Source organism: Schistocerca americana, chromosome 2, assembly GCF_021461395.2.
Source record: "Schistocerca americana isolate TAMUIC-IGC-003095 chromosome 2, iqSchAmer2.1, whole genome shotgun sequence".
Taxonomy (NCBI): domain Eukaryota; kingdom Metazoa; phylum Arthropoda; class Insecta; order Orthoptera; family Acrididae; genus Schistocerca; species Schistocerca americana.
This window is the reverse complement of record NC_060120.1, coordinates 795,881,761-795,908,160: the sequence shown is the minus strand read 5'-3', so window position 1 is coordinate 795,908,160 and position 26,400 is coordinate 795,881,761. Positions and strand designations below refer to the sequence as shown.

General features: G+C 43.2%; 1 protein-coding gene across 1 annotated transcript in view; it reads right to left on the bottom strand.

The window, feature by feature from the left end:
* Positions 1-26,400, bottom strand: part of LOC124596142 (cytochrome P450 6j1-like) — a 134,642-nt gene that overhangs the window by 59,330 nt on the left and 48,912 nt on the right. Inside the window, exon 2 of the mRNA XM_047135162.1 lies at positions 22,999-23,455. Within this exon, the coding sequence (XP_046991118.1) occupies positions 22,999-23,455 (457 nt within the window). The remainder of the gene's footprint in view (positions 1-22,998; positions 23,456-26,400) is intronic.

Genomic DNA, 26,400 nt, shown 5'->3' with positions numbered 1-26,400 from the left:
ATAGCACATCAAACTGTAATCAGTTCCTGTTTGGCATTCATATGATGTGTTTATTATCCTCAAAGAAGCCTGTTAACATTTTGTGCAGAATACAGGCACTACAGTGAACATCTGTTGATTCATCCATGAACCATCTTTCATTTCCTAATGCATTCAGGTCCAAAGTTGATGTGGAGATGCACATTTTAAGTTTTTGCAAGGTTTCAGTCCATCGATTTAAAAAACTCATAATTCTTGCATGTTGTCATGTTCTTATTCCTTTGTGAAGTGGTGTTACAATAACTGTGTGCATTGCACTCCCTTTGTGAGGAAAGTTACAGGACAGGTTTTTATATTTCAGAGTTCAATACTAAAAAGGAACAAATGCTGTTTTTATGCTACCTGGTATGTGTGCATCCTTGAAATGACCTTGGCCATATTACCTCGCAAACTCACTAGGTAGCAGGGCTGTACTTAGCAACACATTGTTTCATTTCTTGGCACATTAGTTATGGTGATGCAATGGATGCTGATTGTGAGCAAAGAGTGAACATGAAGTTCTGCATTAAGCACGGGAAAACCCAAAGTGAAACATGGGCAATAATTAGGCAAGCATACACAAGTGGGGTACTCCCAAGAAGACATGTTTTCTAGTGACATTAAAGGTTTTGTGAAGGCAGAGATTCACTGCAAGACAATCCCAGAGCTGGTCACTCATCTACAGCACATACCGAGGCAAACATGGAATGTGTAAGGCAGTTATTGCAAGAAGACTGTCATGTAACTGTGTGTGCAATATCAGAAGAGCTTAATTTGAATCATAAGATTTTATGCAAAGATTTAGGGAAATAGACACTTAATGCAAAACTCATCCCTCACACTAACAGATGAACAGAAAGAGGAAAGATGATGAATTTCTGCTGAACTATGAGACGGAGCCAGACACGTTGCTACATTTCTGCCACAGATTGTCACTGGGGATGAAAACTGATGCTACCAGTGTGGTCGTCACACAAAATGTCAAATTGCTGAATGGCAGAGCCCTGGATCACCAGCTGTGAAAAAAATAAAATGACAATGTTTGAGAACAAAGACAATGTTGATCTCATTCTTTGATAGTAAATGATTAGTTCACCATGAGTATGTTCCTCCAGGTTGAACAGGGACCCAATTTTTTACATTGAAGTCTTGAAATGTTTGCGGCAGCAATTTGACATTACTGCCCTGGTTTGTAGAATCCTAAGGACTGGTTCTTGCTGCATGACAGTACAAGATCCCATACAGCTTTATCTGTTACCAGGTATCTGGCCAGACATTCTGTTATTGCCCCCCATATCCACCTGACGTCTCACATTGCGATATTTTCTTGTTTCTGTGAGTGAAAAGGCAACTGGATGGAAAGCTTTGTCAAAATATCATAGACATACAATGGGTTTTGACAAATGAACTTACAAGAATCACACCTGAAAATTTCCCTGCTTGCTTCAAAGCTCTCCAGAAATGTTGGCAACTGTGTATTGAGAGCCAAGGGGACTACTTCAATAGGAGCTAGGACAATTGCTTGGTAAGTGCAGTTTTCTATTTTCAAGAAAACCTGTCCTTGAACTTTTCTAACAAAAGGGAATATTTATACTTCATACCCATGCTGCTGCTTCAGATGAAGGTGTCTTATAATTTCCCCACCATGAAAACTAAGTAGATTCTCATTCTGATCTATGATATTCAAATGTAGATGGTCTAATGTCTGAATGAGGTAAACTGGACTCCTAGGCACATCAATAATTTTGTAACCTGGACCCATTGTAGGAAAAAATCCATAGATTCTATTAACCATTGATTAACGTACAGATTCATAGAAATATTACACTCAACAAGGATCATGCTAACAGGTTGAATATCCACTTGTTGATTTGTCTTGTAAATTTCATCACAAACTTACTTCAACATTTGGCTCCTCAAGAAACCTAGCAGTGATCCATTAGAATCTCCATGCCTAAAGTCTACTGTCTCATCTACTGTTTTTGTCTCTATTTAAAACATATTAATATTTACATGTTCAAAATGTTTTATTGATGCATTGACATCAACAATATCATATGCACAAGGAGGTATTTCCACAACTTTAACACCTTCTAGATGTACAAGGTGTACAACTTAGCTTCTGCCATTTTTCCCCAAAATTTGAGGCTTTAATGAAACAAATTGGATACACATGTATCATTAAAAGTATTTTACATTCCTGGTCAATACTTTCTGCCATCTTTCGGGCAGTGTATGAATCCCGCGTCGAAAAAATTGTTCATCTCTTGAAGCGATCCACCAATCGATCCAATTTGTGCCTTCTTCATGAAATCAGAAATGTTAGTCAGCCAGGCCATGTGCCATTGATCTAAACAGGTGATAGTAAGAGGAAGAAATGTCTGTAGAATATGGTGTGTGGGGTAGGACTTCCCATTTTAACATTTCCAAGTACATTTGATCTCTTTTGCAATGTGGGGTCAAGCGTTGTCGTGCTGCAAAATCACTTTATCGTGCCTCTCGCTGTATTGTGGCCATTTGTCTTTTAATGCTCTGCTCAAATGCTTTAAATTGTGTTTGATAATGAGTGCCTGTGATTGTTTCACTTGGTTGTAACATCTCATAGTACATGACGCCAAGCTCGTCCCACCAAATGTAGAGCATGATCTTGGAGCTGTGAATATTCGGTTCGGCCATCAACGTGGAAGCATGGCCGGGATATCCTCATGATTTTTTGCATGTAGGGTTATTGTAATAAATCCATTTTTTGTCCCCAGTCACAATGCGATGCAGAAATCCCTTCCATTTTTGCCTCTGAAGCAACTGTTCACAAACACACAAACACCATTCAACATATCTTGGTTTCAGATCACATGGGACTCAAGTTCCTTCTTTCTGAAACATGCCCATAGTCTTGAGACATTTTGAAATGTCTTGCTGTGTCACTCCCACTAATTTCACCAATTCTTCTTGAGTTTGATGGGTGTCTTCACTCAGCAATGTCTCCAATTCTGCATCTTTGAAAACATTCTCTCTTCCACCAGTATGCCAGTCTATGACATTAAAATCACCATTATTGAAGCCTTGAAACCACTCATGACATGTTCTTTCACTAATAGCATACTTACCATATATACGGGAGAGCATTTGATGAGATTCAGGCACTGTTTTCTTTATATTGAAACAAAACAGTAAAACCTCCCACAAGTTACGAGACTTAGGCTCGTAAACTGACATTTTCAATCAAGAACAACTTTATGATGCAAACACAAATTGACTAATGTTTGAACGACGTTATGCTGACTGAGGTCCAAGCTAACTGCCTGATGTCTGTGATCAGTTTCTTTCAACTGCTACTTACCGTTGTCACCACCTATCAGCAACGGTGGAAGAACATTAACTTCCTTGTTACCATATGCTGGATGCTTTCTCAGCTTTGTACCAGGTCCACAGTAGTTCTATCCAGGGACATGCAATTAGACTGTTAACTTACTGAGAATACTACCATAATCTCTGATGTGCTTTCCAGCACTCATGTCACACGACTGCATAGTATGAGGATTATGTGTCCTGTTTATATACAAAATTGTGGATGTTCAGCCAACTGTTGTGTTTTATTCATCTTCATTTGAAATTGACCATTAACATAATGGAACAGGCTTTATGTCTTATACATAATACTGATATGTTTAGTTATATCACAATTACAGATGTTAACTGTGCACTTTAAGTTTTAACATATGTTTGGTAAACTTTTTTACATTGTTCTTTTGCAATTTTCATAAATTCCGGCTTGAGGCGGCGTGGACGTTGCGATATGGGCGGCCCATCGGTTAGACGTAACCGATGAACTGTGCTGTTAGTGACTACTGCAATACGTGGCATGGCACGATAGTCAGATGTCTGTGAAGTGGAGCAGGCAGTGGCGGACGGGCCAAGCTGTGGCGCTGAGGGCACGGAAGTACAGGTGTGCCACCCGCTCGTAGGCTGCGTAAAGGCCGCACACATGTTAACATGGGCGAGGTTGGTACACTGGTTCTTGGTAGCGGGCCGTGCCGCTACGAGTGCTGTAGGCATGAGTGGGCGCGGCCGGACAGCAGATGGCTGTAGTTCATTGCTACGAGCTTGGCAAGTCAATTGTCCATTCGGAACGCAAGGAGCATGTGCACTCGGGCATACCCTATCATTACAAAAGTGGGTGCTGACACAGTTTACAGAGTTCACAACATTGTTGTTAACATGCGCGGGCACAGGAACACCAGATTGGCATGGACTGACCTTGTCTGTAGCCGACGAGTCATCTACTTGTAGTGCCGCGAGGCGTTGTTGTGTGGAGGCCAACTCGTGGTGTATGTCGCGGAGATGCAGCAGCATTTCCATACGTTCCATCCGCAACTTAGAAGACTTGGCACACTCCACTAGCCTCTTGTTTGTCCAAGATTGCAGCTCCAAGGATAGGTTTACACACTTCTTAGCACAGCACACGTTTGGTGTTAGCCGAACTGTCACTCGGCAAAGCGAAAGGAATATGTTTGTTAAGGGAGGGGTAAAACACAGTATTTTGCACAAAATCTAGTGACAACTGATAGTGCTTGAGGAAATAAATTCCGAGAATAGGTTCTTCAATTGCTGACACTAGAAACGTCCACTCCAGCTTGCACTCGGGCGAAAGTTTCACTGTATACAAAGTGGAACCCGAACACTGTAGGGTAGACAAGTTCACTGCACGAAGTACTGTTTTGTGTGGTTGCACTTTATTGGTTGCTAGGCAAACCGGCAGCAAAGAGATGTCTGCGCCAGTGTCTACCAGAAAACATACACCTGATTGTAAATCGCGAACATAGACTCGACCACACTTACTGTTATTGTCCGAAACGGAGTGCAACGTGGGATGGTGCCTGTTGTTTACATCGCAGGAGGTGGCACAGTAGCCTACCTGCGGTTGGAGTTTGGGTAAGAACACGGTGACTGGCAATTGCCTGGCTTACTCCCCGAATCTCGCGTGGAAGAAACAGTAAGGTTGGGCGGGCATGTGCTCCTGTGGGTAGTTGCTAGGTGACGGAGTATGTGCCACAGAGGCTGATGCACTGTCGTTGTGAGGAGTTGAAGGTGCAGGCAGGGCGGCTAGTTTAAAAAACTTGTTATCAGCAGCACCAGACAAAGGCGTGGCGTCAGAAAGCGTCTTAGTGCGGTCACGTCCAGAATGCAGTGCACAGAGCTCACGTTGCCTGGCGGAGTATGCTCTGTCGGCGGGGTGTAAACGTTCATTTACTGGCCTATCTTCATATGCAGAGATTGTAGTCTGGACAGGCAAAGGCAGCTTTCCAGTCCAGATTTCTGCGAGCGTGTCATCAGGCATAACTTGCTCATCGACAAGAAGACGGATGCACCGCCACAGCTGGGACGGAGACCTGTCGCCGAGACGCTCTTTGTAGATGAGCTGTCACACATTTTCTCTCCTGGCTTTAGAGACACGCCCCAGTATCGTTTGTTTCGCCACAGCATACTTCCCTGTTAGGGGGGGGTGCTTTGACCAGATCATAAATTAAATCGACGCGGTCATGGAGATGGTTCATGAGGCAGGCGAAGCGTGCGTCGTTGTCCAAAGCACAGACATTGAATGTTTGTTCAACCAGGTTAAACCAGAACTCCGGGTGAGTGGGTTTGAAGTCTGGTAATTTTGGCAGATTCGGCACTGCAGTCACTGTGGAGGTGCGCCTATTACTTCGGACGGAAGTAGAGCATGCAGAAGATTGCGAGTCCGGATTATTGGCGTCCCGTAATGCGGGAATCACGAAATTCACTTGACATCGGGGGGGCGGCTGAGAAGCGACTGACACTCGAACGGTGTGAGGATCATAGTCAAAATGTGCATTCTCATTGATGTGGTAGCTCGGAGAGAAGCCACAAGTGCTTAAGTACGCCGGTGAATGTCCGTTATGCACACAGTATTCACTCGACCGTGAGTGGTGGGGCTGGTTGTAGATGTCGGAGTAATTACTGTCCAGCACAGAATTGTTGACCTGATTAGAAGCAACACAAGGATCCCACATATGTCCACTAGGATGCACACTCAGTGTGATATTTGCTGTTTGGTGAGCATTGAACACCTTTTGACTAGCTGGCGCGGAAGGATACACACATGGCGGGAACTGATTCGAATTTGAATTTACTACTGGATTTTCAAAAGTAGCAAATCCTCGCTCGACGCCATGAACTGTATTGAATTGTGTGTTCGACACAGGAGTAGAAATGTTCCAACCAACACTCTGTGGAGAACACGTGGGAAGGTCCCGGCTAACAAAGCCAGAGTCCACGACCGTTGGCGGTTGGAAGAAACTGGTGGCACTTGATGAATTCCACTGCATGTTCTGGCTGAAGGATTCCGAAGATTCTTGCGGCATGTCAACTACAACGGCAGGAGTGCTGGAGAGATGTTGCTGGAATCCGGGCGGCGGTGAATGCTGAAAGGCCATTGTATGGAGCTGAACAAAGGCCCTCGCGATTGCGGAGAAACCCGACGCGGTAGGCGCGCAAATAACCTTCAGGCGGTAACTCGGACGCGTATTACACAAAAACGGGGTCACCAGTGAGGGAATATGATATAGTTGTAGGTAAACAACTAGAATTCTCTCATATACAGATTTATTCACACTTAGGGTCTACACAGATACAAGTCCGGAGGCTAACTGCCGTTAGCATCCAACATGCTCTCCAAAGCCCTCTCCTCAAAGATAGCACACTTACGCACAGAACAATATCGATTTTTATGGCGCTCTATGCCACAGACTGTTTCCCTGGCAGCTGCTTACCAACTAGTACACTTGCAGATGTGTTGGCCATGTTTATTCTGTTTCCAATTTCTTTCAATGAAGACAAAGAAATTATTCAGTTGGTTGGGTTCAAGTGATACTTCCCATGTGAGGTTAGGGGAATGTTCTTGTGTGATAATCTGCCAAGCTGCTTTGCACTTGTTTAGTGCAGTTTCTGTAACCTTTCATATGCTAATTTTTTCTCATTAAGAAGCTTAGTTTTATAAACATTTTTACTCTTCACATACTTCATATAATCTATATCAGCCCATATATTGTCACTCACAAAGTTCTTTTTATATGCATTTCACAATAATAATATTTGTTCTCTAATGTTTTCAAGTTCTTCAGTATACCAGTTTGCTAACTTTGTTTTAGGCTTACATTTAAAATTAGTTTTTCTTAGGGGTGAGCAAGTGTATATTTGCTAAACAATCTGTCAAGCAAAGTTTCAACATTAGTTTGTCCAATCTGTTTCATTAAAAAGGTCCCATTTTATACAATTTAGTCTATCAGGAAACAAGTTCACAAATTCATCTTCCTGACCTCTCACCCAGGTCACGTCATTTCCATTGAGGGTGGTGTTATTCACGTGACAAGACAGTTTGCTGTAGAGTATGAGGAGTAATGGCTCATGGTCAGAGAAACATCCATCTGCAGGACTAACAGTAAAAATCTCACAAGAGAAGTTAACAATAATTTTATCTGAGCAGGCTCCTTTATGAGTAGCACTTTTATTTGTACAGAATAAATTTCATGACCTTAAAATACTGAGAAAAGTTTTTGGAACTTGCTTGTCAGAGTTTGACATTTCCATACTGAAGTCACTACAGATAGCAATATTTTCTTTTTTCCTTAATTTTTTTTTCACAAGTTCAAAAGTTTTCAAGAATACTTCTACCACTCCATTCCAAGATCTATAGAGATCTAGAACTATCATATTCTCATCTATCAGCTTTGTGCAGCTTATCTCACAAACTACTTCAGAACAAAACCTGCTTACATTAACTTTTGTGAATTTCAGACTATCTTTAAGAAAAATACAACTCCACCATTTTTTTCTCTTTTGTACAATTAACGCTTGCCACAAAATATCCTTAAGGAACAAAAAATGTCTATTTCAGATTTAGTTAGCCAGTGTTCTGATACACAAACTACACTCCTGGAAATGGAAAAAAGAACACATTGACACCGGTGTGTCAGACCCACCATACTTGCTCCGGACACTGCGAGAGGGCTGTACAAGCAATGATCACACGCATGGCACAGCGGACACACCAGGAACCGCGGTGATGGCCGTCGAATGGCGCTAGCTGCGCAGCATTTGTGCACCGCCGCCGTCAGTGTCAGCCAGTTTGCCGTGGCATACGGAGCTCCATCGCAGTCTTTAACACTGGTAGCATGCCGCGACAGCGTGGACGTGAACCGTATGTGCAGTTGACGGACTTTGAGCGAGGGCGTATAGTGGGCATGCGGGAGGCCGGGTGGACGTACCGCCGAATTGCTCAACACGTGGGGCGTGAGGTCTCCACAGTACATCGATGTTGTCGCCAGTGGTCGGCGGAAGGTGCACGTGCCCGTCGACCTGGGACCGGACCGCAGCGACGCACGGATGCACGCCAAGACCGTAGGATCCTACGCAGTGCCGTAGGGGACCGCACCGCCACTTCCCAGCAAATTAGGGACACTGTTGCTCCTGGGGTATCGGCGAGGACCATTCGCAACCGTCTCCATGAAGCTGGGCTACGGTCCCGCACACCGTTAGGCCATCTTCCGCTCACGCCCCAACATCGTGCAGCCCGCCTCCAGTAGTGTCGCGACAGGCGTGAATGGAGGGACGAATGGAGATGTGTATTCTTCAGCGATGAGAGTCGCTTCTGCCTTGGTGCCAATGATGGTTGTATGCGTGTTTGGCGCCGTGCAGGTGAGCGCCACAATCAGGACTGCATACGACCGAGGCACACAGGGCCAACACCCGGCATCATGGTGTGGGGAGCGATCTCCTACACTGGCCGTACACCACTGGTGATCGTCGAGGGGACACTGAATAGTGCACGGTACATCCAAGCCGTCATCGAACCCATCATTCTACCATTCCTAGACTGGCAAGGGAACTTGCTGTTCCAACAGGACAATGCACGTCCGCATGTATCCCGTGCCACCCAACGTGCTCTAGAAGGTGTAAGTCAACTACCCTGGCCAGCAAGATCTCCGGATCTGTCCCCCATTGAGCATGTTTGGGACTGGATGAAGCGTCGTCTCACGCGGTCTGCACGTCCAGCACGAACGCTGGTCCAACTGAGGCGCCAGGTGGAAATGGCATGGCAAGCCGTTCCACAGGACTACATCCAGCATCTCTACGATCATCTCCATGGGAGAATAGCAGCCTGCATTGCTGCGAAAGGTGGATATACACTGTACTAGTGCCGACATTGTGCATGCTCTGTTGCCTGTGTCTATGTGCCTGTGGTTCTGTCAGTGTGATCATGTGATGTATCTGACCCCAGGAATGTGTCAATAAAGTTTCCCCTTCCTGGGACAATGAATTCACGGTGTTCTTATTTCCATTTCCAGGAGTGTACATCCGCTTTGGATGATAAACCAAGCCACTTCACTAAAGTCTTGTCCCCTTGATGTCTTTTAACACACACTACAAGAAACACGTGTAGTTCAGAGATTTTCTGTAACCGCCAATTTCTGCACCTCCGCTGTCCTATATGATTTAAGTTCTCATATTTGTGCATGGCAGTCTGGAAACTGTGAATATCTCTGTTGGTCAATTTGGCAGATAAGACCTCTCAAACATTTCAAAATATGTACCAAATCATCTACACTGAATTTCTGCTTGCGTGGTTCCACCATTTTAATATGACTGTATGCTGTATTTAAAAGTCCATTATAACACACCAACAGGTCTCATTTGAAGTCTGTGATGCCTAATTCAATTATAATGCTCATTTATTTGTGGGAGAACAGCTCACTTTTTTGTGAGATAATGTCTGACTGTGTTTTTACTCCCAAAGATTGTTGTCTAGTTCAAATGTTTCACAATGCTTGCTTTTACATGAGAAAATGTCAAGTAGTGGCTTATTCCATATCGTTCCAGTACTAACTTGAAATATCTACTGTAAAAGTCACCTCCCTGGTCAGTTTGAAGATAGTCAGGACATCAATTCATCCATGTCTGCAGCAATTGTTCAAACACCTGTTGCAGTTTCCTTCCCTGTCTTTGTCTTCACAGGCAGGGCCCAGCAAATTTTGAATCTGTATCTATGACCATTAAAATGTATGTTAAACCTCTATCTAATCATGACTAGTGACTCATATAATCAAGATTGGCCTGTTATAAACCCTCTAAACCTTGCATTATGATCTGTCTACAGGGGGATGTTTTGTGCACAGATTTATGGGGCTCATGAATTAGTGTCTGCATAGTTACTCAATGATATGTCTTTCTCAAAGTTCTGGAGGGACTGATATGACTTCATTTGTGTGAGCTGTATTCCCTGCTGTGGCTGATGTTGTGAGCAGTTACAGCTGCTCTATGAATTTTGTTTGAGTCATTATAGTATATATACTCCAGTGGTAGGGTGTTCACTCTATTCCACTGAGTGTCAATGCTGTTGCCTGCAACATATGTACCTTTTACAGCAGGCTTAATAGCATTTTGCAGCATTTCATTTGTCCTTTTGGCTCATTGTCTTCCATATGTGCATTAGTCATACATAATATTTATGCATAAGTTTGCTTATCTTTTGGTTGATTTCAGGACTTAAAGCTTTGAAGAATATTAGCTCTAATAACCCAGATGTTCTCTCAAATTTTAGGTTCCCAACCTGTATTGTATTCTTCGTTAAACATATAGAGTGGCTACCAAACATATATGGCTCATCCCTGCTGACACCATGTATAGCGTCTCACTCTCTATCACTATGTTTATTACTGTAATTTGTAACAGTGTTTCCTTCTAATTAATCCTCCTCCTCTTTTTCTCCTTTTGTTCTTCTGGCTCCATCCACAGTTTCAGTTACTGGTTTAAAAGTTTCTAAGAAAGACTATTATTTTGCAACTGTCCTAATTTTAGGAATCACAATTTCTGCCAAATAGCCTTTCTTGCTTGAATATCTTCACAATTTGTTGACATGCTGTCATATACTAAACTGGCTTTGAGATAACATATAACTTATAATCTGAGACTATGTCATTTCTATTGTCATGATAAAACAAAGTGCATCAGTCAGTATTGCACTGACTTCTTCAACTCGTTCAGTATCTCACATTTTCTAGTTACTGCCTCGATAAGACTTCTCAGTTCCATTAATTTTGTGTTAAGAGTCTAGATTTTTCTATCTACGTATATACATATGTTTGGCCTTTGCTTCTCACTCTCAGAATCAGGGTATGACATGCATGTGAATTTGTGCACAGTCTACAGTATACTGGCAACAGCCTTGCCTCAGTGGATACACCGGTTCCTGTGAGATCACTGAAGTTAAGTGCTGTTGGGCGTGGCCGGCACTTGGCTGGGTGACCATCCAGCCGCTATGTGCTGTTGCCATTTTTTGGGGTGCACTCGGCCTCGTGATGCCAATTGAGGAGCTACTCGACCGAATAGTAGTGGCTCCAGTCAAAGAAAACCAACATAACGTCCGGGAGAGTGGTGTGCTGACCACACATCCCTCCTATCCGCATCCTCAACTGAGGGTGACATGGTGGTCAGATGGTCCCGATGTGCCACTTGTGGCCTGAAGATGGAGTGCTACAGTATATTGATACAGTGACTTATCAGTACAGTATATTTTAAGTAGAAACTTTTGGAAGTTTTGCCTATATGGACCTTCATTCAATGTCCTCATTTTATCGATTACCAGAAACCCACACAGCAGGTGATTCCAGCACTCCTCACATATGTTAACAAATTTTATTGAACAATATGATGGTTCCTACATGTATTTGGTAAACAGCCTGCCCCTGGTAGCTGAGTGGTCAGAGCGACAGAATGTCAATCCTAAGGGTCCGGGTTTGATTCCCGGCTGGGTTGGAGATTTTCTCCGCTTAGGGACTGGGTGTTGTGTTGTCCTCATCATCATAATTTCATCCCCATTGACATGCAAACCGAGCGAGGTGGCACAGTGGTTAGCACACTGGACTCGCATTCGGGAGGACGACAGTTCAATCCCGCGTCCGTCCATCCTGATTTAGGTTTTCTGTGATTTCCCTGAATTGCTCCAGGCAAATGTTGGAATGGTTCCTTTGAAAGGGCATGGCCGACTTCCTTTCCCATCCTTCCCTAAACTGATGACCTCACTGTTTGGTCTCTTCCCTCCCCTCAACCAACCGACCGACGCGCAAGTTGCCAAAGTGGCGTCAAATCAAAAGACTTACACCCGGTGAACGGCCTACCCGACGGGAGGCCCTAGTCACACGACATTCATTCATTCACTTGGTAAATAAGTTTTAAATTCATATTGTCCTGTTTGAATGTGATAATAAGATTTGCATTATCCCTTACCAACTGCTTTGGAATCCTGGAATATGTCTGGCTCAAATAAGAGACATTAGCTTTCATATGATGCCCAAAACAAAAATATTTTGGTATCTGACCCTGGTTTCCCATTACAATATCACAGAATAGAGAGAATACAGAATAGAAACTAAGTTGCAATCCATGCACCAAAATTCACTGCACATGCATGAAGTCAAGTGTGTTGGAAACGAGATGCTTTGTTATTTTTATTAATTGTGTGTTTTAGCTGCTAGGCTTACCTACAAGTAAACAGTTCTTTGGTGTAGGTACTGTTAAAGTCAGAAATATATAATAAGCAGTAGTAAGAGAAAAGACCACAAAGAAAAGTAATGAGTGGTTCCCATAAAGCTACCGATAGTAGTACATGTGAAAAATGAGTTTTCTGACTTTTGTGCTGTAAACAGTAAAAGCTCATTGAACAGTAAAAAATACTGTGTGTAAATGAAGCAAAGCTACATAAAATCCTGGAATTAGTTTTTCAGTAGAGGTTCTTCCTTTCGTTCAAACAATTAAAAAGACTTGTTTTGCATTTGCATGTTTGGTCACTGTGGTATATAATACCTCTCATTTGTTTTTGAGGGAACTATGTGGTCCACAAAATTGATTTCTTTCTTATCATTTAATTTCATATCACAGCTTGACAATGAGGTGTCCATTTTTTATATTGGTTGTAGTTACTGTATACTTAATTTCCTAGTACTCTGCTGCATAGAAATTTAAGGGTTTGCAGTGAAACATGTGGTTGCTGGTTACTTTACATTAGGCTCACTTTGGGTGACATGTTGCTGTGTACCAAATGTAGCTAACATATTGAAATTGTTTTTAACGTTGGAAGGGAAGCCACATCTCACTACAGTATGGGTAAAATGGAAGTTAAAGTACTTTATTTGAGGTGTTGCCTGATGTCGTCATGAGCCAGTACCCTGCAGTGCAGTCATGAACAGTTTGTGCAAGTAAATGGATGTTTCTCAAATCAGTGATCACAATTTACTATTGTACTTACTGCTGGTGGAAAATGATGAAGAACAAGACATTCCACACCAACAGTTACATAATGGAAAAGCTGAAACACATTTCATATTTAGGACAACACTTGACAATAGTTTCTTTGTGATATTTATCAACCATCATTTACTAAATGAATATGATCCATGTTACATAATATGTTGGAGTGAACTTGTACATTGGGTATAATTCAATGTGATTGTACAAATTAAATTTCAATGCAACTTGCTGTCTTCATTTAAAGTAATATCTGTGTTCATTGAAAATAAATTTGCTGACTGCAAAAATCTTGGCATCAGATATACTACCTGTTAAAAGATGTGTAAACTTGTGCCTGAGTAGGACTCAGATCCAGATTTTCCACTTATCATGAGCAGTTGCCTTAACCATTTTGGCTATCCGTGATCTCAAATCTATTTTGAATTAATCTCAGATGGCTGTCAAGTGTCATTAACGACTGTTCATCCAGAAACACAAGTAAATAATACCTATGTGTTACTTTCAGGTTCAAAACATGAATGAAAATTCCAGGACTGGTACAAACACTAAAACTCCTGCAAAGTGTCCAGTAACAGCTGTCTCTGTTGGAATCAACTTGAAGTCCCAGAAAGAAAAAAAGTAATAAGTAAAATGAAATTTCTGTAAGGAAAAAAGCCAGTATTTACAAAACAAAGTCAAAACATTGTCATCTGAAGTTAAAAGCAGTAGCAGTACATATATGAATAGTAACGAAACTTGACTTCCTACAAATCAAAGGAGCTGCCCTCTGCTTTCCTTTCTGTACTGTCTATTCTGTGATGATACCATCAAATGTGAATACGCTTTTGGTTTTACTTTCTCAGGTGGTGCGATACTGCTGCTTTTGCTAAATGTCTGGCAGATTACTCCATCAATAACATGTGGAATCTACCACAATAGCTGGTATTTGGGCTGAAACAGGGTTTTTGAAAATATATACATACTGCTCAAAGCGAATGTCCTCAGGATGTGTTAACAGTGAGCACACCTTCTTTCAGTCAGATGGACCAATAATCAGGTCACCTATGTTATTAAGAAATAGTGAATGATTCCCCTTCTTCTCCCTGTTTCCTGTATTACACCGAGCGAGGTAGCGCAGTGGCTAGCACACTGGACTCGCATTCAGGATGACAGTTCAATCCTGCGTCCGGCCATCCTGATTTAGGTTTTTCATGATTTCCCTAAATTGGTCCAGGCAAATGCCAGGATGGTTCCTTTGAAAGGGCACTTCCTTCTCTGTCCTTCCCTAATCTGATGAGACTAATGACCTCGCTGTTTGGTCTCTTCCCCCAAATAACCCATCCCAACCCTGTATCACTGAAGAACAAGTCATTTACTATGAGGCTCTTGTGATGGGGTTTCATCCACTCAGTCATGGTGATGACTGTACAATTTCATTTCTATACAAGATGCTTGTACAGAAATAAGAAAACACTACATTTCTTTGTCCATAAACTCTTATGCACAGCAGGGTATAATTATGAAGGTATATAAGAGAGATTGTAGTTTTGTGCCTGTATATTGTTCATACCTTTCTTCTTGTATCAGTGCACAACATGAATCATAGACTTGAACAATGGTTTCTACTGATGGGTGAGGAGTTTTGCTCAACATTTCCAACAGTGTGCTCCACTTTCTCTTTAGAATCAATAGACGTATTGCTGTCAACTTTGGTGATAATCTGGAGCATGTTGAATTGTATGACTGGATTACATTAAGTTCTTAAAAGTGCTTCAGCAGATGAGTGCATACTGTCTCATTGAATAGTTGAACAGCTGTTCATGAGAAATCTCCTAATGTGATAATACGATCACTGAGCATCACTGAGGGGAGAAGTTATATCTGTGGAATAAATCAGATTCCTCTCACCTAGGGGTAATATTACTTTCATGTCACTATGTCACAGCTTTTCGAATACCCTACTGGAAAATGCCTGATCCAGCATCATTCCTATGCTTGTGCATTTACAGGCACTCATGTTTAAACTGTAACTGACATTAAACAGCATTATCTGCACACAAAGCAGCTGTGATAAGTTAAACACCTTGACATGGTTAGCCTTTCTCAGTTTTCACACAACTTAGTGTGCGATTTGTCAATAGCTGTTAATATATATTTAGCACCAATGACTGCAATATTTTAAGAAAGAAAAATCTGAGAATGATATTGTGGATTCAGTCATCCTTTATTAATGTCTACTAGTAGAACTGTAGAATAGTTTTTTCTTCTTCTCACTGCAATTATCTGAAGAGTGAAAGAGAGTTACTGACACACTTGTCTGCACCCATAGAATATATCTGAGACTGCATGACACGTGTTTATGTTTCATTAAGGTCATCATTGCAAGGCTGCCTCACGATGCATCTCTCATATGCATTCAATATCCACTCTCTCTCTCTCTCTCTCTCTCTCTCTCTCTCTCTCTCTCTCTCTCTCTCTCTCTCTCTCTCTCTCTCTCTCTATACTATGCGATTTAAGTATCACTGCATGCTACTCCCTGATGTGCATATGGGACACACACATATTGTGGTCCACATGAAAATATGATGAAAAATTACAGCAGCACGTTATTTAAAAAGAAAAAGTTACCATCATAGCCTACTACACTGTATCATCTAAACATATAAATCAGGTACTTTGCTGTTTAAGTTGAATGATTTTCTCTCTGTCTCACAGCACTGCCATTGTCAGAAGATGGGGCAGTTGCTGACTGTGCTGATCAGATGTTGGTGGCAAGTGTCTGTCGTACCCACAGCTGTTGATTCTCAGAGTTGGATCAGTAAGCAAGATGAATACACTTCATGTGACATTGTAGTAAGATTGGTGCAGTTGCAGAAAGATTGCTATGACGCTAAGAGGATGTTAAATGGACTTGTTTTTGATAAGAGTTAATTTTTACTGTCTTTACATTTATCAAAATTCTCTGCAACAATGTTCTCTGAGGTATTCTTTAAGTTCGTACACATACTAACAGCACTCTGAATGGCTGGGCTAGCACACACTAAGTTGTGAGTGCACTTCTCAGTATCCCTGTTGTGATATATCTGACCTTTTTTTCCGGCAACATATACAATGTGACAACACATGAGGCCTCTGTCACAGAAATTTTCACACAATACACACCACTTGTTATATGAAAGCAATACATTTCCAATCTTCAACACTTCATGGAACCCTACACGGGTACAACAAACTAACTTGTAACCAAAGGCTGAGCACACCGTACAATAAAGCATACAACCAACAAGAAGGAAACAGTAAGAGACTAACCAATTACGCCGTGTCCCATCTGGTGGCTCACCACAAAACAGTTATTCAGTTGTAGAGAACGATTGCCTTCTCCTTCAAAACGTCCAAAACAGGTAAATGTATCACTTTTCCCACCACAGACTGCACTGGCACTGTTCATATTGCGATTACCAATACGATTGAAATAAATCTGATTTACACTGTGAAATAAATCGTTAGCAAGCTTTTAAGTTTTCCGACACTTCGGGTGTAGAAAAGCTTATTTAGCCCTCCCCCCCTCCCCCACCAGTGTTCTCTACCCAAAAAAAGGAAGAGCACTGATTCTATGCATTTCTAACAATGTGACTGAAATGTGTGATCACCCCATTACATGTGCCCTCCTTTTATTTTGAAGAGTGCATCGTTCAGTATGTCTGGAAGAGTATTCAAGAGCCCTTGTAGATATCACCTGTAAGATATGCTGTGTGTACATATGGACCTATAATAAACGTAACTACGGTACTTGCTCACAGCATCACATCAGCATCGAGCATACAATGACTGCATCGGCAGATTGACTTGTATAGATAGTGCCAGTGCAGTCTGTGGTGGGAAAAGTGATACATTTACCTGTTTTGGACGCTTTGATGGAGGAGGCAACCGTTCTCTACAACTGAGTAACTGTTTTGTGGTGAGCCAACAGATGGGACATGGTGTAATTGGTTAGTCTCTTACTGTTTCCTTCTTGTTGGTTATGTTAGAACATGGATTTTAATTATTGGTTACAAGCTTTAGTTGTCAGATTTTACCTCTACTACCATATCTAGATACATACGTTGCAAACAACTGTGTTGTGCAGAGCAAAAGATAATTAGCATGTTACCACATGATAGAATATCTCCCTGTTCCAACTGCGAATAGAACACAGGGGGAATAACTGATCAATGCTTCTGTGCATGGTTGAATTAGTCTGATCTTGTCCACATGACACAGGGGCTGAAAAATATCTCTAGATTCATCATTTAATAATGATTTTTGAAACCTCGAATGTAGGGTTTGGCGGGACAGTTTACGTCTATCTTTAAACACGTGTCAGTTTTGATTTTACAGCATTGATGTGATATTCTCCCGGTTCAAACAAACCTGTCAGTATTTGCACTGCCTTTTTTTTATACACAGCCGACTACAAAACTGAAGCACCCAGAAGGAGGGGAGGAAACGAAATGAAATTTGGTGGGTGTGAGAGTATGTGATGTTATTTAAGTGATTACAAAATTGAGTAAAATTTACAAAGAACTTGGCAGTATGGGCCAACTTATCAGTATGATGTTGCACCTCCTATGGCCTGGCTGCATGAACTGATTCTGTTGGGAGGGTATCATGAAAGCTTTGCATCCTCTCCTGAGGGAAACTGGCCCACATCGGAAGGACGACGGTTCAATCCTGCGTTCGGCCATCCTGATTTAGGTTTTCTGTGATTTCCCTAAATCGCTCCAGGCAAATGCCAGGATGGTTCCTTTGAAAGGGCACGGCCAACTTCCTTCCCCATCCTTCCCTAACCCTATGAGACCGATAACCTCGCTGTTTGGTCTCTTCCTCCAAACAACCAACCAACCCAACTGGCCCACAACTATTGTAACTGGTAGTGGATGCTGGCACTAGGACGGAGTTGATGTCCAAACTGGTCCTGTACCTGTTCTATCAGGGACAGATATGGGGACCTTGCTGTCCACAAGAATACCTCAACAACACACATAGGCACAAATTCCATGTGCAGATGAGCATGTCCTGTTGAAAAATGGCACCAAAATACTATCGCACGAGAGGTAACATGTGAGAATGAAGGATGTCAGTGATGTAATGTTGGACCATCAGAGTTCCCTCAACCACTACCAGATGTGACTTGAACTCATACCTGAAGGCTCCCCACACCATGACACCATAATGATCACCATGCTGCCTCTCTAACACATTGTAAAAATGGCGCCTCTCCCCAGGTCGCTGCTGTACTCATCAACCGTGGTCATCTGGGATACCCAGAACCTCAATGCATCACCGAACACAATGTGATGCAATTAATGAGCAGTCTATGCTTTTCAGTCATGGCACTACTCCAAATTCAGCTGTTTCTGTTGTGGTGTTAATGGCAGGCTATGCCTGGGTTGGTATTTCTCCAGTTTGGCTGCTGCTAATCTCTGATCAATGGTGCTGGACGACGCAGAATGTTGCAGGAAGTGCATTACTTGTCTTCTGATGGTAGGCAAAGATGTAAAGGGGTTACGATGTGCTTGGTGCACAATACAACGATCCTCCTTTATGGTGGTCAGATAAGGTTGATCAGAATCTTGGCGATAGGTATGCCTCCCCTCACGTTCCCTTGCAGTTCAACATCTTCCTCTATAAAGTCTGAATGCCTCACAGATTTGGATAGATAACTAATGGAGACCCACAATGAGGTCCCTTTCAAAGTCAGTGAGGTGCTGATAACGCTGTCTCACACGAATATGCTGCATCTCTGTGTCCTTCGCAGGGATCACTAAACATCTGACGCTGTTCACGTTACTTTTATATCCTACGAGGCCTGATGACAACTCTAAACACGAACAACAGTAATGCACTCTCCTGGCCATTCTCCCTGTCATAGAGAAATGCAACTCTAAACGTCTACATGCCCAGTAATGGTACGTACGTGTATGAAGTTACTTTGCCAGCCCACAATGCCTTCTGGGTGCTTCACATTTTTTGTCAGGCAGTGTATATGTTCAACATTCTCTTTTAGACCTATTTGATATGAGTCACACACATTTAAGCAATGTTCTAGCACAGGTCCACAGGTCTTTTGCAAGCAGTCTCCTTTGTTGGTGCTTGAATTTTCCCAGTATCCTATCAGTGAAATGAAGCCTGTCACCTGCCTTTCCTATTACTGAGCCTATGTGATAATTCCGTTTCATATCCCTGCAATTTGTTACACCACGTATTTGTATGAGAAGACTGATTCTAAATGTGAATTATTGATGTTTTGGTCAGAGAGTATTACGTCTTTTCAAAATGCATTGAACATAAACTTTCACCAATAATCCAAAAAACAAAAGTATCTTTAGATATATAAAGATTCTTTTTAATTGTTTTGTCGAAGGAGTCTCTCTCTAAAGATTGTAAAGGTATTCCTGCTACACTATGTACACGTAATTGTTGCATTAATCTCTTCGTGATCTATAACATTAAACTGAGGTGACAAAAATCATGGTATATCTCGTAAAATTGTGACGGACCTGCCTTTTGCCCGGCTTAGCTCAGTAACTCGACGTGGTATGGAATCAACATCTCGTCGAAGGTCCCCTGCAGAAGTACTGAGCCATGCTGCCTCTATAGCCGTCCATAGTTACGGCAGTGGTGCCGGTGCAGGCTTTTGTGCACAAACTGAACCCTCGATAATGTCCCATAAATGTTCTACGAGACTCCTGTCGGGCGATTTGAGTGGCCAAATCATTAGCTCGAACTGTTCAGAATGTTCTGCAAACCAATCAGGAACAATTGTGGCCAGTGACATGGCACACTGTCATCCATAAAGATTCATCGTCGTTCAGAGACGTGAAGTCCGTGAACAGCTGCAAATGGTCTCAAAGTAGCCGAACATAACCATTTACAGTCAGTGATTGGTTGAGTTGGAGCAGAGGACCCAGTCCAGTCCATTTAAACACAGCCCACATCATAAGACTGACGGAGATTCCGGCATTCTCGCTCGCCGCGCCAATATGTCTGGACGCCAGGGAAGACGAGGAGAACAAGCTGCCGCAATCGTTAGCAGCCTGGGCCAAGCGCTTGGACTGGACAGCAAGCAGAAGAGGAAGAAACCTTTACAGTGCTTCCGCTGTCAGAAGTTGGGGCACTTCGCCGCGGATTGCACAGGAGTAGTCGCGTGTTTGAAGTGTGCAAAGCCGCACCTCACTCGCGACTGTAAGAAGCCCAGGGAAGCCGCTGCTACATGTTGTAATTGCGGCGGTTCCCACGCCGCCAACCACCGTGGCTGCAGTTATCTTAAGAGCCGTGGCCGCGGGAGGGAGCGGAACACACACCGACGGCGAACCACTGCGCAAAAAGAGGTGACAAGGAATCAAGAAGCGGCAAATTCTCTGCCCGCGCATCACGCCACTGGCACTTTTGCCGGTGCTGGCGCGGGTGGAGGGCTGTGCTGCTGCAATCCCAACAGCATTCACAAGATCGACGATGCTGTCGCCAACGCAGTTGCTGCTCTCAAATCTGCCATGGCAGGTGAGAGGGCTGCACTTCGGGCCGAGGTGGACGAGGTACGCCTCCAGCTCGCGCAGCTTCGCGAGTTGCCGGCCTGTAAGTCTCGCAAGGGGCGAGAAGTTACGACTGCCACCATCGCCACGCAGACGGACGCTCCCCCGGCTCCTGCGGTAACGCAGGGCGCTGTGGGGGTGCCCATGGAGGTGGCAAACAAGATGTCTGCCCCCTCCTCGAAGGAGGAGGCCCAGCGGAAGCAAGATTCCGAATCACCTCCACCAGTAATACGGGATGACGTGACCAAAGGCATCGAAACGCCCGCCTGCCCTTCCGCGGACAAGGCGGGATTGCCGCTGCTGGGAGAAGAAGTCACAACAGCTGCGCCCATCCAAGACCTGGACACAGAAGAGGTAGTCTAAACGCCGCCTGCAGAGACAGAGATCACTGCGCCTGAACTGCTGAAGATGGTCGCAAAATCATTGCGTAACAAGACGTTCGCGCATTACAATACCCCGTACCCCTTTACCGCCTCCAATGTTCCTAAACCACCTCTACCCCATAAGCCCTATGATTTCGGATGGGCAATTGCAAATCTGACCGCCGTCATTCCTAAGAGGGACTTGGACCTTATAAACCGCTTCCCTATTTTTACCGATTATGACTGGCAGCGTATAATCGCTGCTATTCCGAGAGTTAAGCAGAAGAAGAACAAACATTCCTCTTCCTCTCGCCGCTAGTTTTCTAGCACTCTTTGTATTTTATCCTGTCGAGCTCAGACAAGTTTTAGCAAACCCTTTTTTATCCCAGCCAATTTTACCTTTATACTTGTAGAGTAAATGTCAATTGACAACAGACTCCAATATTGTAGACCACCTCAGAGGAGGTTGTCCATACCAGAGAGCTGCAAGCAAGCAAGACTGACGGAGTACATTGAAAAAGTTCAAAGAAAGGCAGCACGTTTTGTATTATCGCGAAATATGGGAGAGAGTGTCACAGAAATGATACAGGATTTGGTCTGGACATGATTAAAAGAAAGGCGTTTTTCGTTGCGACGGAATCTTCTCACGAAATTCCAATCACCAACTTTCTCCTCCGAATGCGAAAATATTTTGTTGATACCGACCTACATAGGGAGGAAAAATCACCACGATAAAATAAGGGCAATCAGAGCTCGTACGGAAAGATATAGGTGTTCATTCTTTCCGCGTGCTATACGAAATTGGAATAGTAGGGAATTGTGAAGGTGGTTCGATGAACCCTCTGCCAGGCACTTGAATGCGATTTGCCGAGTATCCACGTAGATGTAGATGTGGATGTCTGTCTGTTAGCACTGAAAACTGTACGCGAGCGCCGCTGCTCACGGTCATTAAGTGAAGGCAGTGGTGAGAGGTAATGCCTGCAATTGTGTATTCTCGCCGAACTCTTGACACTGTGGATCTCGGGATATTGAATTCCCTAACGATTTCCGAAACAGAATGTCCCAGCCGTCTAGCCCCAACTGCTATTCCGCGTTAAAAATCTGATAATTCCAGTTGTGCGGCCATAATTACGTCGGAAACCTTTTCACATGAATCACCTGAGTACAATTGCAGCTCCGCCGATGCACTACCTACTCTCAGATACCTTGTGCAGCGATGCTAACGCCATCTGTGTGCGTGCGTATCTCTATCCCGTGACGTTTGTCACCTCAGTGTGCGTCTCCACATTTGTTAGTCTTTTATAATTACGTTATTACATAAATTATTTGTATAGAGTAATCGTACATAGTTGTTCTTCAGTTGTTAAAAGAGTTACCAGTCAGCTAAGAAAATTCTTGGATGAAAATTTGTCTGCGGGAGGAAATCCGCAATGATGATAGCTTTTCATTTCAGCTTCTCCCGAGCAGTGCTGTCTGTCACAGTTTTCCTGAGAGTTTGCCTTGTGGAAGGGGGACGAGTGATAAGAACTGTGGGGATTTAAAGGTTATTAAGAGGCAACAGAAGTAATATAGGGCTAAAGGACTGGGAATCTGGACTAAAGCTCTTTAAAAAGTTGAGTGGTGAAGGTGTTGATAGAAATATTGAAGAGCGAATTTTTTAAAAGGCGTCACAAAAATAAGCTAATGCCTTGTGGTAATGTTTTTAATGTGTTTAGCAGTCTATGAACGATAATTAGTACACTTACCTCTCGTCACTCGCGCCAAATATGTTTCTGGGTCCCAGAGGACACCGGTCACAATCAGCACTGTTCCAGTCCCAGGCGCCTGAGACTTTGCTGCTCAAGATGTGCTTCACCAGACGACGGTCACGCACGAGAAGGAACGGCTGATCGAAGGCAAACATGCCCACATACGGCTGGTGCCCGTGTTCCTCGTATACTTTCTTGAGCAGCTGGGCCACACTCAAGCGCGACAGGACAATGTCCGCAAAGTTACCGAGAAAAGGCAGGGGCTTTATGTAGGGAACATCTTGCTTGATCCAGAAGTTGAAATGCCGCGAGGCGTATACGTAGGCCATAGTCCAGAAGGCGAAAAGGAGGAAGCACAGATCAGGCCACAGTGCATCCGTCAATACTCCCATCTTTGGGTGGTGCTGAAAAACTGGACGGTCGACTATATGAAATGGCGTCTTGAAGAGGTATCCTGCAACAGGAGAAAGCGTGAGACATTGTAGGAATGTTCAACACGTAATAATTCTCACAAAAACGACTATTTCTCAAAATCATTGAAATCTGCTTCATGTGCGGGTTGCTACAAACAATTCATCAGATTTCGTACGACTATATCTTCCACGCGACTGAAGATAAAACTTTGGGGTAGATTTAAATTTACTTTAGAACTACAGAGTTTTAGTTTTCTTGAAAACCGTATGTTTTTATACGGGTATATTTTCTATACGCCCTCAAACATAACATTGGAGTACTTTTTACAATTACCTTTAGGATCAAGTTTTTCATTTATCTTTCACAAATGTTTAATGTGATTTGCGGTGACGCAGTTTACCAGAAGTTGCTGTACAGTTAGCACAGTTGCATAAAATGACGAGCTTTAGTTAAATCGCGGTCTAAGACGCTGTAGTCATGGACTGTGCAGCTGGTCCCGGCGGAGGTTCGAGTCCTCCCTCGGGCACGGGTGTGTGTGTTTGTCCTTAGGATAATTTAGGTTAAGTAGTGTGTAAGCTTAGGGACTGATGACCTTAGCAGTTAAGTCCCATAAGATTTCATACACATCTGAACATTTTTTAGTTAAATCCTATGAAGAGCTCCGCTTGCATATGTGGGCTTCACCATCGAAAGCATGGAGTTCAGCTTATAGGTAAATGGAAATGAGCGTTTGGCACCCGTGCCCGGGAGGCCCCACCCAGGTTAGGGCGGACGCCAAGTGCAAGTCTTATTTCAGTCGACAGCACATAGGGCGACTTGCGCGCTGGTGATGAGGATGAAATGATGACGAGGACAACACAACACCCAGTCCCCGAGCGGAGAAAAATCGCCAACCCGGCCGGGAATCGAACCCGGGCCCACTTGCGTAGGAGGCAAGCACGTTACCACCCAGCTAAGCAGACTATTGAGTGTATTCTAAAACGAAGCACATCCCATGTGTATCATGCGGTAGCTGACATTAGTAAACAACTAACAAGACGAAGAAAATACATAGTGGTGATGATAATGGCACCGAACGACCGCCGTGTCATCCTCAGCCGATAGGCGTCATTGGATGAGGATATGGAGGGGCATGTAGTAGCACACCGCTCTCCCGACCGTTGTCAGTTTTCGACCGGAGCCACTATTTCTCAATCAAGTAGCTCCTCAATTGACCTCATAAGGGCTGAGTGCACCCAGTTTTCCAACAGCGCTCGGCATGCCCGGACGATGACCCATCCAAGTGCTAGCCAAGCCTGAAGAACTTAACTTCAGTGATCTTTAACGGGAACCGGTGTTACCACTACGGTAAGGCCTTTGTTGAGTATAACAAGAATGTTACAAAGAGGTGTGTTACGTGCCACGTAAGAGGAAAAAGAAGTAAAACTGCATACCAGTTTAAAAAGACTCTTTTGAGGTCTTCCACATCCACATACAGCTGATGTGTATTAAATCTGATTTCACAGCAATCAGGGAGTATTTAAATAGGATCTCATTGGATTAACAGGAATTTTTCGTAGACATACCAAAAAGAAAATCAAATGCCGTGTCATCAAATGTCATTGGGGAACAATGTGGAATAGCCGGTCCAGCTCATTGTTAAGAAATGTTTTACATGCAGGTACCTGTTTAGTGGTGCTCCGTATTGCAGAAAAACGAAATTTTCAGCAAGTTCTCGCAATGGTGGAAAAAGTCACATCTGCAATATATGCAGGTATGTGATTCTAAGCCGGCCGGAGTTGCCGTGCGGTTCTAGGCGCTACAGTCTGGAACCGAGCGACCGCTCCGGTCGCAGGTTTGAATCCTGCCTCGGGCATGGATGTGTGTAGTGTCCTTAGGTTAGTTAGGTTTAATTAGTTCTAAGTTCTAGGCGACTGATGGCCTCAGAACTTAAGCCGCATAGTGCTCAGAGCCATTTGAACCATATGATTCTAAAGCCGTTCTCACACGGGACGTGTTTCTCATCGCATCGCATCTGCATGCTCTGAAACGGCCTGCTACATCTCTCGGAACACAACGTGCTTGTCATCGTGATTTTCCATGTTGGTGGTCTCCAGCGGCAGTTCCTGGCTGCATCTGGCGCATACATCACACAGTTTATTTACGATAATGGACATAGCTGCGTTAACTCTTTTAGCAACTGTCGAGGAATTGCGGAGAAAAACGCAAAGAAGATTCTGGACGCGTCGATGGCTTCAACCGCGAACTCCTGGCAGAGTAGCACACTACATAATGCTGTACAACGATCTGAGATGCATACTAGTAGAAGTTATTCCTCAACTCAATCGAATCTTCATCCAATTTTCGGTTTTAAATTGAATATAGTCCAAGTATACTGTGCAATGTCAGTTTGCGCATGCATAATACCCATGGTTTTGACGTTACATTGACTGCCATCACTCTGAAGTAACGTAGGTCATCACATAGATTTCAATATCGAGATTCGTTTCATAATTTCATTTGAATGACAGAGGAGACGTTTTCGAAGCTGCTCACCATCACTGAGAAAGATACTTACCGGCAAGACACAAGATGAGGCAGTCCATCAAACGAAGAGACAGGTACACATGTTTCACAAAAAGTTTTGTAATAGAAAAAACTTCCAGTGTGTAACTTGTGTCTAATCTCTGGCATAGACTGGTTGTTACATTAAGATTTCAGTCGTTGGCCTTTGCAACAAGAATTGCAGCAAATATATTATTTACGATAAATAACACCGACTACTGCTGATAATATTTCTATTAAATTTATAATAGTGACCCAGAATCTGTAAAAACCAAAGTTTGAAAAAATTTTTGAAGAAGGTGGACGCAAACCTGCTATCTTTCTCTTCACTGCACACAAAAAATGTTTCAAATGGCTCTGAGCACTATGGGACGCAACTGCTGAGGTCATCAGTCCCCTAGAACTTAGAACTACTTAAACCTAACTAACCTAAGGACATAA